At 29.7% G+C, this 22,270-nt stretch overlaps 1 protein-coding gene across 2 annotated transcripts in view; it reads right to left on the reverse strand.

Moving 5' to 3' along the window:
* LOC119677807 (sestrin homolog) overlaps positions 1-13,341 on the reverse strand; it is a gene marked incomplete at its 3' end in the record, with an annotated part of 30,681 nt that extends 17,340 nt beyond the window's left edge. Inside the window, 2 exon segments of one of the 2 annotated variants that reach the window (XM_038089332.1) lie at positions 12,614-12,734; positions 12,808-13,341. Coding sequence is in view for 1 of the 2 variants with exons in the window: in XM_038089331.1 (XP_037945259.1) it covers positions 12,808-12,858 (51 nt within the window). 2 annotated transcript variants of the gene reach the window in all.
* Positions 13,342-22,270: the final 8,929 nt, after the last annotated feature.

Genomic DNA, 22,270 nt, shown 5'->3' on the forward strand with positions numbered 1-22,270 from the left:
TATTAGCTCATATATACAAATTTATAATATATATAAATTTATAGTAATTTGAAATAAACAAGTACGTATTTAATTGTCTGAATGCCAGATCAACAATCAAAGGGAAAAACTCTTACACTTTCACAATCTCTCTTACCCTTTCTGATACCATCAATTAGATTTAATCACTCATCCAAAATCATTTCATGCGGTAGACTTATAGAAATTGGTTAAGACTCAATCATCGCAACTAATTCTATGGTAATATGTCTGAGTTATCAACTTTGAATAGAATTTTTTTAATACTAACTATTCGTACAGCGTTCCAGACTGTTCTAACAAATTATTTGATTCATTTGATAATTATTAGTTCAAATCAAATTGTTTTACCCCATCAACATATAAGCGCGGTGCCGTATACTCAGCAGTGCTCCAAGTTTATACAAAGATCCAAGTTTATACAAAGATCCAAGTTAACGTTCTGAAACAACTCAATATATGAGTAGATATGGTTTAAGTAACGTTTAACATTGGTTTCAACTGGTACTAAGTTCCAATTTAACATTATACAGAAATGCATTTAATTAGTCATTTAATCACATTCCATGTATGTCTGCAGAGACATCACTAAATAATTCTTGATTATAGTCCTTAAGGCACCACTAGACACGGACATCCATACCTCTCATGGAAGAAATAAATCGCGAATTTTACAAACTCCTGAGTTAGTAATTGAAGATGGACAATGAGAACTCTGAAACCACGACTGCTAACAAGACTAACTGTAACAAGTTACAGTGATTAGAAAACACATACATAATTTGATGTTTAAGAACAACTCGTACAGCAGCACTAAATACTTTATTAGGCATTATATCACTAAAACTCAAAGTATCAAATTACATAGGTTATATCACAATGGACTATCTACAAAGCAAAGGACATGTAGTTGGCAAACAACACCTATTCTTCTTAGCGAAATTAAAATAATGAGGAGAGTATCAGATACATCTAGATAATAAGATTCTGAAACAATAGACCAACAAGATATACATCAGTATTATATCAGATAGAATAAAATTGGAAGAGAATAGAATCAATACCATTATCGATGACATTGTCTGGTACAGAAATGGTTCGAAAATTGAACCATTGGGTTCGGGCTCGTGAACCTACGATGAAAAGAGTAAAATATTCGACAGCCTGGGAAGAATGGTTTCAATATTTCAAACTAAAATTCATGCCATAATTGTCTGCAGTAGACATTTACTATTAGAAATCTTAAGAAATAATCCTTATGTTAGAGTCAGACAGCCATTAAAGCTTTGGGCTCGACTTTCATTAACTGTTTTGGAGAACAGTCAATATCTTACAAAACCTCGCTGCTAGAAAACCTGTATTTTTACCACTAGATAACTGCATACAGTAGTTCTGATAGCAATAAAATGACTGACGAATTGGCTAAAAAAATTGCATGAAGGTAACCAAATATACCGGGACGAGTTCTGCATGTCAAAAACAATCACTTCAAAAGCGTAGCAAAACTGAACTAGTAAACCCAACCACAGATGGTCTAACGGAGAAAACCATCCGCCACACCAAGCTGTTTTTCCGAATACAAGATTGACAAGAAAAGCAATCTTAATTTGAACAGACCACATTTTAAAATACTGATTCGAGAGATAACTTGGTACTGCCTTTTAAACAACAATAAAGTACGATTAAAACCCTCAGAAACCGACGAAGATAGACTATGTGTACAGAAGCCACAAAAATTTCCCTACATATCATTGAAAAATTTATCCAGAAGTCAGAGTTGTTAAGTAGCGACTTAGACTACATTAATACTTTCCTGGATACAGCTAAAGTGAAAGTAATTCTTGAGTGCTAGAAAAGGCAATAGGAAGACAATAGTGTTACAATTGACTCAGTGTCACTGATAGTTAATGTTCGAGTTCATATAACAACTATATACCTTTAATAAGTCAGTGAGGGTTCAATATATTTATACAATCGTGCTGAATAAGAATTGCCTTTATATACATACATAGTTTATATGGTATCTGATGTCGTCTTCATAGCCTTACAAATATATTGACAAACTCAATATATTCTTTCAACAATTATATGAAATGTATGAGTTTTAAACTATTAATAATTTTTATATGTTAATACAGTAAATAAACATTTTAAAAAACTGATAACGAAAGTTTACAGGCTTTCGTTCGAACAAAGAAAATTTACAAAGTGCGTTCAGATAAATCGTTTGAAAATGTGAAAAAAGTTGTATTATAATTTATTAAAACATACATACTTTGTATATAATATGCCATTTATATTCTCGTATTTTTTATTTTTATGTGAAAAAACAATCATTTTTGATAGCAATTCTATTTGTACACTGTTTTCCACTTTTTTTGCTACGAATATTAATTTATATATGTTAGACCAATAAATTCAGAAATCAAATATTAAAAAAAAATCATATGCCATAAGTATATAATTATTTGCACTAATGGTTATTTTAATATCATAAGTTCTCATGTAAATGCAAATAATGAGTCTATTACATATCGATTTTATACAGATTGGCGATTCAGTTAAATATTGTAATAAAAAAAATTCATTTAATTTGTATATTTATAGTGTATTAATTTATACCCAAAAATTAGTTCAAATTTGAATATAACTATAATAATGGTTTACAAACAAGTTCTGCTAGAGACAACTGTTCTATTTGTCAAAGTATGCTTTCCAAATTTTGAAATTTAAATATTTAGATATTTTATTTACTTTATACTGCATTGTTATTTGAAAATGGAGTCGACCGCCTTAGATTTTGTTGTAGTAATCTTCGAAAGTAACAAACAAACAGCATACAATGTAAATTCAAAAACTTCCTTCCTGCTTATTACTATCAAAGTGCTGCTCAGCCAATGCGTGTCCTATCGATGAAAACAAATGGTAGTCGGAAGGAGCCAAGTCTGGTGAAAAGTGTTTTGATTGCATCCTGAACCCATTTTGCTTTGTGTGCAGGTGCATTGTCATGGAGCAGAATTACCTTGCCGTGTCTTCTGGCCCTTCTGGTCGTTTCTCATTCAATGCATGGTTCAAATTTATCATTTGTTGTTCATAGCGACCAGCATTGACGGTTTCACCAGGTTTTATGAGCTCGTGGTACACCACACCTTCCTGGTCCCACCAAATACACAGCATTGTCTTCTTGCCGAATCGATCTGGTTTTACAGTCGATGTTGATGGTTGTCCCGGATTAACCCATGATTTTTTCCGTTTAGGATTCTTAAAATAAATCCATTTTTCATCGCCAGTAACAACCCGATGCAAAACCGATTTTCTTTCGTGTCTTTGAAGCAAAATTTCACAAGTGTTTTTTCGGTTTTCCATCTGTCTTTCATTCAATTCATGTGGCACCATTTTCCACACTTTTGGATCTTTCCCATAGCTTTTAAACGGTCAGAAATTGTTTGTTGTGCAACATTTAACATTTCTGCCATTTGCTTTTGACCCAAAGTGTCATCTCCATCCAATATCATTTGCAATTCGGCGTCTTCAAACTTTTTTGGCGGTCTTCCACGTTCTTCATTTCTCACATCAAAATCATTATTTCTGAACCGTTAAAACTATAGCTACCCAAGCTGAGAATACAGTATTTTTTGATATCTACAATAACTGATATTGGGACATCATAAAATGTTCAAAATCGGTTAAATGCAACAGGAAATTGACTTACAAACTGAACTATTAGGCTTAATTCAAAAAGCTCACTACATGTCCATTTTCAAAACACAAAACATAGAAGATGTAACAGTTAATGTTATACGAAACGGTTATACCAAAATTTAACAGTAAATAAAATAAAATATCTTGATAGAAGGCTTAACTAGAAAATGTTAAACTTTTGAACATAAATGTCTAAATTCTTATGGCAACTCTTAGTGTTGCCCAGGCATAACACTTAAAAGGCCGCCAACGCAATTTACAACAACACGATGCTGTCTTGTGTATTGTTTAATTAAAATTGCAACAAAAATGTGTTACATATTTATTATTATCAATTTAATAATTCAAAAAATTATATAAAAAAATTAAAGCATAAAAAATTACAGAAACCTTAGCAATGAATAAAGCTATTCTTGGAATACCCTTTTCGAGTACTCCGTAGAACTAACAGAAACTGATATTGAATATCTTACAAATTTCTCAAAAAAAAAATTAATTGGTTAAAGCGCAGATTGCTTTTGAATGTAGAACATCCGTACCGTAGAAATGGTCTAGAAAAACAAATTACTAGAAGCAGGCACAACTTAAAAGGAGAACCTTACAGTAGCGTAACGGATTTATAAGTAGTCTGTGTAAAGTTTGTCGCAGACTCGTCTTAATGTTTATCTAAACTAACTAACAGAAACTGATATTGAATATCTTACAAATTTCTCAAAAAAAAAATTAATTGGTTAAAGCGCAGATTGCTTTTGAATGTAGAACATCCGTACCGTAGAAATGGTCTAGAAAAACAAATTACTAGAAGCAGGCACAACTTAAAAGGAGAACCTTACAGTAGCGTAACGGATTTATAAGTAGTCTGTGTAAAGTTTGTCACAGACTCGTCTTAAAGTTTATCTAAACTAAAGCAGATATTAGGCTTATCTGTTCACATCTCTCTCCCCTCAATACTGGAATAAAGTGTCCTCAATGCTGTGGAAATCTTCTCCATTCATTCGTAAGAGCTGGTGTTTGTGGGTTAAAGTCTCACACTGTGGCTTTCCATGCTTTCCACCTACTGCAAAAAAAAAAAGTGTGCTAAAATAAAATTTTCACGCAAGATAAGCTTTGACATTTGGATTTTGTAGTCAGTACATTTTTAATATTTAATTTAATTACTGCATATCAATCAAGCAGTTAAGGATTTTTATTTACAAATATTATATTTTTTTTGATTTTGGGGCAATTATTTATTTGTAAGTTTGTAATAATTTTTAACAAATAAATAAATAATATTAATACTCGTCGTTATATGCCTTTCAACAATATTTTAATAAGAATTGTTTAAAAAATGTTTGTTTGCTTTCTTGCTTTTTATCTCAATTTTCAATTTGATGAAATGCATTTTGACATTTATTGTACGCCTCTTTCACTCTTGACGTCAAATTCGTATTCAAAAATAACCTCATAAACTCAGATTTAAAATATTTTAATGTGGCAATAACACAATCAAAAGTATTTTCAAATTTTTCTTTGTTTGTTTTTGTTTACAGTTTAAATTTAAATTTAAATCAAAATCAAAAACAAAGAAAACAAAACCATCTGCTTTCTTTATTGGTGATTAGGTACGTCATGCGGTTTTCAAATCATTTTAATAATTCTTAAATGTGCACATTCGAAACTGTAACATATTTTTCTAATTAATAGAAATTGTGTTACATACATATTTATTTTGTATGAAAACCAATGCTAACCGCATCGTTCCATTGCATTCAATTTTAGACTATTTTAGATAGTAGATATTATCTACTAGATACTAGATAAGCGAATGCATTCAAGTCAAAGCAAATTCATTTTATTTTATATGCAGCACACAATATAATTCAATATTTTATAACGAATGCGGGGTGGGGTGATTATAAAAATGTAGCCAACCAAACATTTCCGCAATTTTTCTACAATATAAAAACATCAATTTAATTATTCAATTACGAAAATATATGAATAAAATGTAAAATATGTAAGATTTATTTCTAGAAGCAATTGTGATGCAATAAGTTGTTTACTTTAACAAATTCTAATTTAATTAAAAATAAAAAATAATTCATATACATGCGCATACATGTAGAGAGAATTTAAATCAGAAACTTTGTTGAAGAATAAAAATGCACTCGAAAAATGCACTTTAAATATATGCAAAACAAACAAACCAAAAAAAAATTCTTTTTGTTGCCACACAAATACTATATAATATTTTACCGTTTGTATCTTTCGTTTCTATAAGTATTTCTAACTCAATAGTTCAAGTAACTCTCAGCTTTTATCTTCGCAAAAATAATAAACAAAATTAAAATAAACGCACATAAATTGTTAAACCATAAATGCTTTCCTCCGCTGGCTCATTTATGAGAATCTTTTTAAAAAAACACTTTCATAAACAAATACAGTAAAGACTTGATAATCGAACAAATTTTACTGAAGGTATGCCTGAATTACAGAAACTTAACAGTACAGAACTAATACAATAAAGGCCTTCTAAGATAATCGGTTCTTTATTTCAATATATGTATTTTTTTTTTAAATGGGTTGGGGACTTGTCACCGCGTCACTGCATCCTATGAAGATTGTTGTGACATACCCACTTCACAGTTCCATAGACGAGTAGCAGTTAAGAATGCCAATATGTCCTTTGAAGTGATGTTGCCTAAATCCGTTATAGGTAGATAGGCAGTGGATAAGTACCGAAGTCTGAGTCTGGTAAGACTATCACAGTGACACAAAATGTGTTCTGCTGTTTCCTCTTCTTCGCAACAAATTCTGCAGCTATCGTTTCTAGTAATACCTAGGTTCGATAGATGCTTTTTAACTCTGCAGTGCCCAGTGAGGAATCCTGTGATAAATCGGATACCACTTCTGTTCAGCATAAGTAGCTTCCTAGTTCTGGCTTTTGATCGAAATGGCATGGCTTCTTTGGCTTGTCTGCAGGCAATTGTATTATTCCAATCAATCTGAGCTGCTCTTTTCAGCCACTCATTAGTTTTAAGTTTGAAGCTCCATGAAGGACCGCAGAATGGTTGTGTCACAGTCAATATATGTATAAAATTTAATATATTTTTAATATCTCTTTAGATATAAATATATTTATATATTTAAATATATTTTAATATATTTACGTATGAAAAATATAAGGATTATGTGGTTCCAGCGTACTATTATTTAGCAATAATAAATTCACTATATCCTTGATGGAAAAGTCATTTAGTTCATTCTGTCTTTATAAGTATAGCTCAACAAAAATATGTGAAGTATTAAAACATTGCGTTGAACTTTACAATACGTTTTTTATACAGCCGGTGTTTCAAAATTTTTTTACTTCTTTTTCAATGAGAGTCATATTAACAACTTAACAACTGTGACAACAGTTGTCATACTGCGCCCTGATATTGAAGTCAAACAAAACTTTGAAATGTCTGTAATATTTTTATATAGAAATACTTTTTATATTATTCAAATACTCTTTTTTTTTTAATTTCAAAAAAAAAAAAAATTTAGTATATGTTAGATCACTTACTTCTGCACAGTCAATAAATATCCTATAAATGTTGGTGCATTTACCTGTGTAACCTTATTTTCTTGCTTTGATTATAGTAAAATGCATTCATAACTTTGCTTTGAGATTTAATATCTGAAGCTTCCAATGATATCTATCAATCAATCAATTAAATTATTTCTGTGGTGACTAAATCATTCACATAGCAGTTTAAAAGTTAATCCTTTTCAGAATTATACTCTTCATAGCTCAAAAGTTATATGTTATGTTACAGTGAAAACATCAATTATAAGAATAGAGAAGTAATAAATATAAAAAAGTGTCGAAATTACTTATTGTTACTAATACATTTCCGGGTTTCAAAATAAATAATACAGTTCAGTTTACCACATTTTCTGAATTTTTGACTGTTTTTATTACCGAGCAAATACTGTACATGGCTACATATTTTTCTACAATTATTAGATAAAAAAAATTTAATATTTTCGTTTCGAAAGAAATAAAAATGGAAATATTTTTGTTTATTACAGTACAATAAATAATTAATTGACCTATTTTATCTTAAGTTTTACAAATATTATTAAAAGGTTTAAAATCAAAATTAAATATATATTTTTATTTTTTGAAAGTCATTTATATTTTATTAATATATGTATAAAGTCAGTGACATACCATATATCAAATAAAACTATCATCCAGGGCATACTACAAAAATGGTGAGAATGTTTTGGTTCGAATTTCTTTTAATACTGAGACTCTAGATATGTTAAAAAATAAATTACCGTACCTGAGACAATCCTCAAGTAACTGTCGAAAAATAATTTCATAAAAACCGTCAATTCTGATATATATGATCGTTACAGCAACATCATCACTTTTATTGTGTGTGAAATGAAAGATATAGATACAACAACAGGAGGGATAAGGCAGCACAACATACCCTGTTTTGGATGTGTTGGCAAGAAATTTTTCTGACTTGTAATTTCAAGTTTTATCCACCAAATTTAAGAGACTTGTCATCACTAAAGTTTTTTGGTAGGGTTGCACAAAAGATCGTGTTTAAGCAAACAACTATTAAACTCTCGACGTTTTGAAAATGAACATTCATCTAGTTGGCCAGGCTGTATTATCCGTGTATGGCGATAAGGTACTAAACATTGCTTGGAAAGCATTCAGTGCAGTCCGTAGAGGACATTAGATTATTGCTGGTGAAATACAACATTAATCTAATTGATACAAACAATTTGTTGACATAAAAAGTCAAATTAAAATTGCAGTCATACGTGTGTGTTATTAACGTTAACCTCGGAACAGTAAATTAGACAACCCCATAAACACACTATTTATTTACCATATACATTTATTGTTGTGGTTCCTTTTTAAAATGATTTTCATTTTTTAAAATGATCTATTTTGTTACATTTATATATTCAGTTAAGATAAAGACAAATAGTTAGAAATATAAACTCGGTATATACATGCATGCCGACATTGCATGTGTTGAAAAAACTATCCAATTTAACATCTTTAAAAGGAGAATATCAAGAAAATTTTTTGGTTCAATATTGAAGAGGCATAAGATAGACGTTCCTAAATCATAGAGGACCAATATTACGGATAACTTTCTTTCGAATACTCCTAGTGTTACAGGAGCATAGTTAGTATGAAAGAGCCATGGAGCATATATCGATAGAGCTCTGCATCTTAATTACTTACTGAGCTTGTTGTCGCGTCTATTAGCAATGATAATTCTTAGTCTGATCTCAACACTGGCATAGTTGTTGTTGGTTTCGGCAACAGCGATGTACATTTAGTCAGCAGTTATTTAGAATATTTTTGCAGACTTTTTTAGATGGCAGCAAAGGCAGCAGTAAGAACGTTTCACACAACTATGTCTTTAATTTTATAGGATGACAAGTCAGAAAAGGGACCTTGAAGATATTGAATCTTCTTCCAGTCAGTTATGGACACTGATGATACAAAAGGTTAAGTACAATTTGCTTCTCATTCACTGAGCCAATGCCTTTCTGTGCGTGCCTTTTTAATACGAAGTGACGTACTACCACCGATTCCGTACTACTGAGTAGGTTTCGCTTTAGCTGAAACAGCTGACAGCTATAAATTTCTTCTAATTTGGATCAGATAAGTTTTATTATTTGACAAGAATCTTCAACTATTCAGGATTTCTTCACCAATTGTTGGTATTTATGTTTAATTGCCAGTTTATCCGTAGAAAGAGGAATATCAATATCAGGGAAGTGAATGTCGGATAGCAGCGTAGTTGCTTTAGTAAGTTCATCTGATTTACAGTTGTCCGAGATATCTTCATACCCAGGTTGCCTATTAATCCTAATAACCTATACTAAAAAATTATCGAAGTTAATAATCTTTCTAGCAAAACACCCTGTATATAAGTACTATAGTATAGAATAGAATAGAATAGAAGTATGGAAGTAAAAGAAGTAGAGCTTACTTAATAGATTAGTGAAGTTAATTTTATAATTAAAATAATATTAATATTATCATTATAAATTCGCTAACAAAAAAAATCAACACTAAATTTGTGATGAGACTTAGAATAATTGTTAAAAACAAAACCTGCCATACTAAGATATGTGTGTGCCTAGTTAATAAATGTTAATTCTATTCAGTTTCAAAAGCTGCGGGTAATTTAACAAAAATAAAAGAAAAAACAAATATAAATAATAAATATAAACCTGCATTGTGTGACTGATAAGATAATAATTAGTTCACAAGCTGCTAGTTGTTTGCCCATAGCCTGGTAATTTAGAACAATCGAATAAAGAGCACTCAAACACTTATAATAAAACTATAGTCAGATAAGGTGGTCTTTTCAAGTAACAGAAAAATGAACAGTGAATAAATAATTTTGTACGTTCATCTTTTAAAAACAAAACAATAAATTGAAATTATACAAAAGTTATATATTACGGAAAAATAAATTCATATAATTATGTATTCACTATTAGCATATTTATTAAACGATGCCTATGTACTTGTACTATGTAGAAGGGAGTAAATTTGAGCCCTTCTTATGTTTAGACCACTCGTTTCATAGTCTACGTCAATAAAATAATACACTGTATTGGATCAACAATATAATCCGATAATGGAATTTGAAGACAATCTATTGAAAATATTACCATAATGGGTTTTTCATGCGCTATATATAGCATGACATGGATCTTACTTGGAATTGTTCTAAATGTGTTTTAAAAATATTATTTTAAAATAACTCGAAAAGTCGAGTTTGTCAGTCAGTTTCAATATAAAATAGTTCCTCAGTTTTTGAGCTACTCGATGAATAGTATACACACATATTTTTTCGGAAATGGACCTTGATTATTTTCTGTATTCGAAATCTGACAAACGTGGCACGTAAACGTACCATCATATTCTATTGTTATTATTATTATTTGAAAAGGAGTAGTGTACTGCGACCTTAAAGACGTATTGTGCCCCTTAGTCCGTTTTGGAGTGTTTCTCCAAGTCCGGTTTTTTAATGAGAGACACTACAGAGCCTATCATTTCTAGTCTTGAGTCCTTATGATTCATGAAATACTCTCCTACGTGTTTCTTACGCTTGTGTATCAGTGTCGGGCACTCCCCAAGCACATGGTATGAAGTTTTTCTCTCTTCTCTACAATATCTATAGACTGTGTTGGATTGAATTCCTGATTTCGTTAGATGATTATTCAATCTATAGTGACCGGTCAATAATACTATATTCTATTACTGCCATATGAACTGCCCAATCGGATATAAATTTTTCCTTTTTTTTAATAAAGATTATCAAATAAAACATTTTACAATATGTATATCGGTTCAGATTTCGATATATCTGTCCTATAAACTGCTGATTAAGACAGATATTTGTACTTCAAATTTGGAACTTAAGCATTTTTTTTAAATGCAAAAAATGTAACAAAAAACAAGTTGTTCGATTTATATATAGATATATATCACAAATGTATAAGTTGGCGTTTAAAAGTTGCTGTTTACATTTAAATTATTATCAGTCTTGATCATGTTTTGAAGTATGCGACTTAAAATTAAATCTATCCACCATCACGACTACAAAAACAAAACTGATAAAATACTTGAAAATTAAATTGACTTTTAATGTTAATAACTTTTGAAAGCATTCTATATAATAAAATTTAATAATCGTTAATTAGTGTACATGAATTGTTTTATGGCTTCTTTTTGTTTGGTTAAAAACAGTAAGTAGCACGAATTCAGAAGACGATTGCAACAAAATAGCGCATAATAGAAGAAAAACTTTTATTTGAACCATCATAAGTTCCGAATTTTTATAAATAAACTACATATTAGGTATCAAATCAAATTAAAGTATATTTAATGAACTCAAAAATATTGTACGAGTTAAGCTATTTGACTATAGATCATTTTAAGATATTAGAAGTTTCTGATCACAACAAAAATAAGGTGTTTTCGAGTAGAAAACACCTTGCACATACAGTCGAATCACGATAATTCATACTCCGATAAATCGAAAACCTCAACAATTCGTTACTTGAAAAAAACTCGTTAATTCGTAATATTTCCATACATTTTGCTCCCCTCGTTAATTCGTATTTTATTTGAAATTCAATTTAACCTGTCAAAAAACCTGTCTGCAAATTCAAGGTGCTTCAAGAACATTTGTAGCTTTACAATGCTTTACTGACACATTAAGAAGGCATGGATGACAATGGATCTATTTAACGAATGCTTTCAGATGCTGAATGATAGCATGAATACTAAAAATCGAAAGATACTGTTTTTTATGGACAATTGTACAGCGCATAATGGGACTCTTAATCTCAGGCACGTAAAAATAAATTTTTTACCAGTAAACACAATTTCCAAGCTGCAGCCCCTCGATCACGGTGTTATTTTGCATTCAGAACTGATTCCAGGCTTGCGGTTTTGATAAAGATGTAAACGAATATTTATGTCCAGTCGAACAATTAAACATAGATTATCTATTTATTTTCTTATTGAATTAATAGTACGTAAGATGTAAATACATACGAGTATGTAAATTAGATTATTTAGTTATAATAAAGTTATATACATATATAAAATAAGTGAAAATCAATTTAAATGTAAAGGCCCCGTTAATTCGTATTTTCTTCTTTTTTAACCTCGTTAAATCGAAACCTCGATAAATTGAATCCCCCTCTAATTTGTAAAAAATGCTATTCCCTTGTGATTTCTAATTATCGGAATTCGACTGTATATTGACTCGTATATATGTATATATATATCTATGTATATATAAAATAATAAATACGTCTTAAAGAAACTTTGTAAAAGCGATATATTTACAGTACTTACTCTTCTTATTTTTGCCTTTTATTTATCAAATTAATATGGTAGACTGTTGTCGATTATGTATTTAGAAAAGACTTTGATTTTTTTTTTTGTTTTTTCTAAAACGTAAACATTAAAAATAGTGCTATAATGGGAGACAAAAAAGCTTTGTTAAGGAACTATCATTAAAATGAAAAGCAAAAATTAATAGTACTTACATCTAGATTAATTTGTCCCATATCTTCGAATTGATCAACTATTGAGAACATCTAAGCGTTACAAATCGAGTTTTGTCGGTACAGAAATGGGAAGCCAACAAAAATAAATTGCCTGTGTGAAGTGTTTGGTTAACGTTAATTTGTTGTTGTTGTTGTTGTTATTATTATTATTGTTATTGATGAAGCTGTAGTTATACACATTAAGAATGGAAATACAAACGCTGTTGATACTTGTTTTTGTATTTAACTGCGACTTTGTGTCGCAGTCTTATATGAGCTAAGCCAAGCTCAAAACAAAACAAAATGATACACAATTTTCTAGTTATTATATTTTTTTTTGTTTTGTTACAATTTTCAGTTTTTTTTTCTTTTTTAATGAGTTATTATTAGTGCATGTACTGTGAAAGAGTCTTAGAACATTACTAGGCTTACTAGACTTATTGCACTAAGTCGGCTTCAAACAATGTTGTTTTGTTGTTTTTTGTGATTTAAAAATTTCAAATTAATAAACAAAAGCAGTGGGTGTTTTTAGATTTAATTCGATTAATTATATTTTTGTGTTAGGAGCTCAACGAAATTTACCAAAATTAAAAAAAAAATACAAGTTGAATCGTAATTTAATACATTCATGAGCAATTCGAATTTTATAATTTTTTTTTTATTGCTACCGATAAACAAGCATGCCGTATAAAACTAGTATTCGGCTTTGTTTTTGTTCGTTTGTTTTGATTTCTCTCTTCCAAATTTTCTCTTCTCTTACTATGGTTTACAGCGCGGTTAGCAACGTCTACTTTTCCTAAACCAAAACTAACTGGTTTTCGTATATTTTTTGTTTTTTATTATTTTTTATTTTTTTTTCCCATCTATTATTAAAGGTAGTTTCTTATTGCGATTTTGTTGCAGTTTATTTGAAAGAACGTTGTTGGGTCAGTAACAGAGTTTTCTCTTTAATACATATGTGAGTATATATGTATGTATGTTATTTACGATGCAAATGCATTGGCTTAATTTTCGGGGTATACGGTATACGGGTCTTACAGTTCATTTATCCTTGTTCTATAGAAGTTGGATTATGATTTAAACGTTTAAAAGTGAAAATTTTAAATTTTGTTAGAATTTCAAAATTAAATTCCGGATTGTATTGCAGTTGTTGTAGTTGTATTATGGTTTTATTATTGTTTTTGTAATTAAAAATTTTATTATTCATTTGTACCTTTAACTAAAGAATAATGGGTTTTAAATCCTTTTTAAACTCTTTACTTCTCTTTACTTAATTCATAAAGGTTTCGCAGAGTGACAAAATTGAATTAATACTTTATATATATTTTAATAAAAAAATGGTATTGAAACTAATTAACCTTTTTTATAATTTATTTATTTTTTTATTCTTGTGTTTGTATTTATCACTCTAAATATGTATGTAAATTGAAATATTGTTGATTTGGTTTAGTAGTTAAATCATTTACATAAATCTGATGTTGTTTACATTGTTTTGTTTTCTGTTGTTTCTAAAAATGAGAAAAAAGTACATATTAAATATCAACATTTAATAATTAATTGAATATTACTATAATTATGATATAATTTGTATGTAAAGATACAATATGAGGTGGTATAAATTAAATACGCTTCGCTGACTTAGAATATGAAAATAGAGATATTCTTAATTAACATTATATATACTCTGGGGCTTTATTTGCATAACCAGTTTTAAAGTTCTCTTACAGGTGAAAAATAATTGATACACTTAAAAGAGACTAGTAACATTTAAATAAACAAACAAACTTCCATTTTATTTAACTAACAATAACAAATGCACTTATTAACTGATTTCATGTTACGTTTTCATGTTTCGATAGCTGTTTATGTATGTTTAGATAGCTTTATCTGGACAAGACTAAGAACACTTTTCAAAAACGAAGCCATTTTTTCTCAACAATGTGCAGAAAATTTGAACGTAAAATGTTCTTGGTGAATATCTTCATTCCACTAATAATTTCCGTCATATCGATATGGCTAATTAGTTTAAGCAGACTAGGTGCAATTTTAATATAATAAAAAAAAAATCCGCTAATAATTGAACTTATTTTTGACAAATTTTTTAAATCACGAACACATCAATAATTTGTTTTATATTCAATAAAACCATTTAGACTATAATATGACTATTCAGAAATTGGTACTTTTTATACTGATTTCTGAATTATATCAACTATTAGTATTACTGGTTACCAACAAGTAAACTTATAAAAATTGAAAACAAAAACAGCAAATGAAATGCAAAAAATATCAAATTAATATAAAATGTAATTTTTTAATAATCTATTTGAATTTTTTTAATCAGTACTACAACTTTTAGATCAATCTAATAACGACAGACAACATAAATATGTTAGTTAATAGTCTGGCATATTACTAAGTAAGGCATTTGCTATTATATCTGTTTTTGAAGAAGTTACATGTTCACATATATAACTCATTCATATAAGATATGGTATATAACTTATTTATATAGCATATATAACTAATGTATATAATTCATATATACATATGTATATATACAAAAAGTATATACAGTCAAACTTCCATAACTCAAAGTCCAATTTTGCAAAGGAAAGGTTCGACTTATGGAGACTTCGAGTTAGAGAATTTTTTAATTTTTTTTTTATTTCTGAAAGAAACTTGAATTACATTTTAAGATATTTATTTATTTGGAATCAAATAAAACACAGAAGTTATATTGAAGTAAAATATTCAGAAATTAGGGTTTGGGATTTTAATTTTTTTCTTATTTTCAGTAAAAAGAGATTCCACTTTATTCATATGCTTATAGTGATCATCAGTTGTAATATCATTTGATGCACATATAAATTCTGAATTTTGAATGAGTTTTCTATATCATTCTTGGAAGCTGATGAATAATTACATCCACCGAACCCTCATCATCACTTTCCGTTGCGCTTAGAATTGGAACCAGTAATTTAGAGCTATAGTGCTCAACATCTGTAGGAGAGCTTGAAGTACAAATTTCATATAATCGTTTAATATGATAAGTTGCCCATAACTCCAGAGCATTTTTTAAATTATTCGCGGCAGACATTCGATTAGTGAACTCTAGCCTATTGAATTGATGACGTATGTTACTCTTATATACGTATAATAAATTAACCATGTAGTTTGTTGTTGGGTCACTGCCATTGTTTACAGAAATTCACTATACTAGTGTGTGGATATTCGAGTAATTAAAACATCATATACCAATATATGATTGGTTATACGTATAATAAATTAACCATGTAGTTTGTTGTTGGGTCACTGCCATTCTTTACAGAAATTCACTATACTAGTGTGTGGATATTCGAGTAATTAAAAAAAAAAAACATCATATACCAATATATGATTGGTTAATATAATGTAAGATATTAATTTATAATAACGTTATAATAATAATATTAGTTTTTGTCACAATGCTTTCAAACATAAATAAAAAATTGAGTTGCAATAACTATTTGTTGTTTTGAGAAATTACAAAGAAGTCTATGTTAAGTCTACTATATGATAACCTTAGTCTCAGCAGTTTCTCAATTTCTTAAGAAATTAAAAAACTGAGAAGATTAACACAGGGAATATCAAACAATACTGTTAGTGGTCTCATTGAAAACTCACTGTTTTTGAATATTTATTCAGATTGATATATCATAGTTAAAACATGATGATTTAATTTTTTAATCTCTTTTATTTGATTTGTAAAATTAACATATTGAAATCTCTTTCTGATCTCTTTCTCTGAGCGGGTTGTTTGAATAATTAACTAATTTTGAACACTATTAAATGCTAATTAATGAATTATAAATTCATGTTAATTAATTTAAAGATAATAGCAAAATTTTTACAAATATACTTACCTATGGTATAAACTATTAAAAATAATAAATAACCTCTAAATAGTGAATATAACACATAGCATGTGAATTGTCGCACTATATTATTAATATCAACTACAAACTAAACCACTACACTCATCCACGCAAGTATTCAATAATTAAGTTAGTTCACACATTAAAAATAAAATAAACAATCGCCAAAGTGCTGGCTTGTAGCACTAAAAAAGGCCAAAACAAGTATTGAAGATGAGGAGAAGAACAATATCAAAAATAACAACAAGACGAACAAAAAGCCAACAACACCAACATTTGTTACGTTTTCTGTGGATTTCATTATCGTATTTTCTATTTATTTCATACTTAGGCCATTAATATAGAGTTTTGTAAATACATTTGTAAATACATTTGGAAAATCGCTGATAAGAATGATAGATAGGTGAGCATACCGTCTCCTTTGGTGTTCTTAAAATGTATATAAGAACAATGTAGATATTCGACAGCATTTTTAATATCATTTTAGTAACAAAATAGATGACATTTACTGTAAGTCAAATATCATATAAGTTATAGTTTATTTTATCTTTAACTGTTTTAAATGAGAATTTGTTTAAAATAAAATGTTACTATTTAACAAGATTCATCTATTATACAATAGAAATTCTATGCGTTTTAAGAGTGTAACGAAATTTTAACGAAATTAACATGCTACATAACACCCTTAGATTTAGATTAGATTTTAAAACGAGTTGGAAACTTGTCACCACGTCACTGCGTCCTTTGGGGATTATGGTGACATACCTACTTTCCATAAACGCCATTATGTACTTTGGAGAGATGTTGTTTAATTTCGTTGTAAGTGGATAGGTTTGACTCTGGCGAGATTATCACAGTAACACAAAATATTTTCTTCTGTTTCCTCTTCTTCGCAACAAAGTCTGCAGCTATCGTATCTAGTAATACCTAGGTTCGATAGATGCTTTTTAACTCACTCCGCAATGCACAGTGAGAAACCCTGTGACAAGTCGGATGCCTCTTCTGTTCAGCATAAGTAGCTTCATAGTTCTGGCTTTTGATCGATACGGCAGGGAATCTTTCTTGTCTGCAGACAATTATAACACTCTTAAGGGGATCAATATTTGTTTCTAAAAGAATGTGTTGACTAGCGTTTTTTTTTTAATTTATTACTTTCCGTAAAATAACATAGCATATAATACACATAAATCGAAATATATATAATTACACATATATAAAATTTAATTTGTTAAAAATATTCATACACCGTTTGAAATATCAATATATTACCTTTTCAGTTTAATATACACAATATTAAATGTATATATTTTTTGATATAATTGTATGCGAGCTTAATCTTCACCAATGCGATTAATTTATTAGTAATATATTCACTTCTATTTGTATATATAATTTTATATTCTGTTTAATTTTTTTAAAAATCCTATTATTTTAAACATAATTCAAATTATTTATATTTTTTTAACAAAAATAATGACAAACAAATTAAACAAACAAATACTTTCTTCGCGATATTAAAGCAAAATTGAGTATTTAATGTTCTAAACGTCAAGAATTAATATTAGAGATAACAAGTTCATGCACTGCTTCATGAAATTCCGTCAAAAATAAAATAAATAAATAAGACACCAAAAATAATTTCGATCAAAAACACTCCGATCTCACTAAAGCTTTCTGTTTCTAAAAATTATTTAGAAACAGACGCGTGGAAAACACGGCACGCGAAATGTTCCCACACTGATAAGATGTGACCGCACTGACGAGTGTCAGAACGTTTATTGATTTTATGATATTTTCAGATCAATTTTATTGTGTCTTTGGTTCTCCTTCTGCTGACTCTGCTGATTCTGCTGACTCTGCTGACTCTACAGTTGTTGATCTGCTGCCCGGTGATTTACAATTTAAAGCCATCAATTGCAGAGATGGATTTTTGTAAATCTGTGCAATTTAAATTCTTGAATCGCTAAAAATAGCTGACAACTTTTAAAAAGTACGTTCCGCCATCCTCTCTGATTTGCAACATCAACTAAAGTTTTCAAATATTTTTACAATATATCACTATATCACTGTATTTATATAAATTTGGCACAAATGGGTAATATTATCGTTTCGCTACACAAATAACGATCCGCACCAAATTAAACCGAAATATCTTACATTCCGATTTTAAAATTTGGTATACCCTACTCTCTCGCGTATGCGAATACTTTTATAGAAAAATAAAGTTTACAAAAGAAAAGATGGAAGATGGAAGATAGATGCAAAACGTACTGGAATCTTCAGGTTTTAAGTTCGATCTGAAGAAACAATCGGATAAACATCAGATTTCTATTACTATCGGAGCAGTTTTACATTGTATGTAGGTCGTTTACTACGCTGCATTGGCGGCTGGCGGCATCTGTTGAAAAGACAATGCGTTCGCTGTTCACAAGTAAACATCTGTGCAGTTTTTCAGGTTATTTTAAAAATTTATTTTTGTGCTATTTTTCGATTCACACTTTTGAACGCAAGAAACGAAAAATATTTGATAAAATGTTGCCTCATCGTATCAACGCGATATAACGATCTGAACGATGCCACCACACAAAACTTTAACAATAAAATTTGGCACTACATTCATTTTTTAACAAAAGACAGAATATAAATCCAGACTTTTTGTCGCTATACTCGCACAAAAATAAAGTTGACTTTTCTTCTTTGAGTGAGCAGAGTAGAATGTTTTATTTATATTATTTATACTGCATTTCATATATCAAAATATATTCTTAACATGTATTCTGATTATATTGCCTTTACATTTAATATATAATATTAAACATCGGTTTTAGGAAAAACTATTCGTTATTTTTCTGTTGGCTTCAGTTTATTATTATATTATTATGACATGTTCTATAAATTACAATCACAATTCCAGAACTTAGTCTATTCACATATGCTTTCCAGACACCACTATTACTCGTTAATGCTCTTAACCAGGGCTGTCCAAAGCACGACCCGCGGACTACATGCGGCCTGCGGCTAATGTTTGTGCGGCCCGCGACATGTTTTTAATCTACTACATTCACCCAAATTTTCTTTTGGTGTACTGGTAAAACTACATTATTTTTTATTATTTTTATGGTATACCAAATAAATGAATTTAAATTAATAAAACTGAGTTTAACATTACAGCCGTATTTTAATTTTTGTCAAAAGCAACTATGAACGTATGTATTATATATGTTTCTGTGGCCCTCCAATCTGTACAGTGGACTGGACAGCCCTGCTCTAAACTCCCTGTTTATCGATCATCTCCATGTGCTTTTTGGCCGTCCACGATTCCTTCTACTTTGTGGGTTTCATTCTAATGCTGAGTGTTCAAATTCACTAACCGGTTAACCAGGGTATGTCCCAGACAGCCATATTTCCGCTTCATTATCTGCTTTTCAATCGACTGTTGATGCAGTGCGATAAGTTCAAAACGATCGATTTGCATCTGATAATATTTTTTTTTGTTTTAAGATTGGTGCTCCGAGTTAAAACTTTCTGCAGAGGAAAGATGAGTGAAATTTTGGAAAAGTTTATATCATTTTTGGATTTCACTACGATAAAAGAAAAAAGCTGCACAGATATATAAAAAAATTTATACTAGGGATATTTCAACGTTGATCGGTAACTCGGTTATCCGGTAATCTGTAAAGTGATAAAATAACAAACGCGTTAATGCCCCTCAGGACTGAATCAGAAACCAAAAAAAAAAACGCAATTTTGCATAAACATAATTGTTTTATGTGTCTTTAAGTGTTTTTGAAAGTGAAACGAAACAAATATTACGCTATAATTAAATTTTTGTATTAAAAAAATTCATTGCCTCTATCAATTTTTTATCTGAATTATAGTTTTACACTAGATGCTTTTTAGCGTGATTATCTGACGTTTAGGCGTAACACCAGGGGTGCTCTTCACACACGTATTAGTATAATGCATATAGTTTTCTTCTTGAGACAAAGGCAATGCATAAATGTCTTAATATTATTATGGAGCTCAAAAAAAACGAACAAAAAAATAATTAATTTAAATTTTAAATGCCAACATTTTGGTAGATAATACGAATTTTTTTTTTCTTTAGCTTTCTATGGGTTCTATGGGTCACAGTACCCGATTGGAATATCAAACTCTACATCGATTGAAAGTAAATTATTACAGTCATTCCTTTCACATGTTTTTATGTTTTAACCACAGCCACAACCTTTATTGTTCAGGACACCATAGTACTAGATTTATAAGCTGCGGTTGCTGCAAATGAAACTTACTGCCTACTATTTATAGTTCAAACAGTATTCGCAGGTGTTATTCACTGGATTTTAGTCGCTCCTTAGTCTTACCTCAAGAATATTCTAACTTTCCAACGGGGACTACTTTTATATACAATAATAAAAATATGGAGGCCTAGCTGGAAACATAGCTGTACCACCATAGTTGAGAAAGATCACCCTGGATGGGTAAAAAATGACGCTACTGAGGAAAACAGAAAAAAGTGTATCAAATGGGCTTTTTTCTTCATCGTGAGACAGTGAGCATTTAATCACACTTAAGGGTATGCAAATAAGAGCGGTGTACTTAGTAGGCTGGCACCTACTACTAAACCATTTCAAAACGCAACAAGCCTTATTGTTATTACACATTAGAACAAGAAATATTCAGAGTAAAACTGGCTTAGGTGCTTTAAGACTCAAGGCATCTTCATATTTAATATCGGAAACATAATATGATATTTGATAACATTAGAAAGATGCTTACAAAGTTTCATTTTAGAGCATATCTTTAATATTCACCTAAGACAGCGCTATGTGTCTAGTCTCCAAAGTATAAACAGACGTCGGAACTTTTGTCTTACTTAAATTGATCTGGAGAATGGAATGTTGACATCATTTAGTTATAATGGCTTAATAAACATGCGTTTCAGGCTAATTTTTGATTCCATATGTACAAATAGGGATCATTGTATTCCTTGTCGATCAGTAATAATAAGAATATATCCAAAGTAAGTATGAATAATAGGATGATGAAATATAACATTATATTATTGCAGTATTTACTTTGAATGTCATCGATACTGTCATATCATAATATTATGAAGAACTTGGCTCTTCATGATTAATTGGAAGTGCTCTGTTTCCGTTTAATAATTCGTACATAACTGCATAGATCTCCCCAAATCATAGAAGTTTGAACCAATGAATTATGGTAGTATTAAAATAAAAACATTCAAATGGAATGTCCGCGTAAATTGTAGTGCAAATATTGGAAGCCACCACTAGTTGGTAATTGGCACATTTAAAATTAATTTAGTAGCAATTAAGGAATCAACAGTTTGAAGCGTCGTGGGTATAACATTTATAATTGAAGGTCGAATCGTGGCTGGTGTTCTTTACCTTATTGCTTACGAGTAGAAACCGTTTTGATACACTAAAATATTTTAAATTAATTATATCAACAGACGACAATATGTAAATAAATGAAGTAATAAAAATATACCACCAACCTGTGAGAATAATCCATGGACA

Source organism: Teleopsis dalmanni, chromosome 2 (assembly GCF_002237135.1).
Source record: "Teleopsis dalmanni isolate 2A chromosome 2, ASM223713v2, whole genome shotgun sequence".
NCBI classification, from domain to species: Eukaryota; Metazoa; Arthropoda; class Insecta; order Diptera; family Diopsidae; genus Teleopsis; species Teleopsis dalmanni.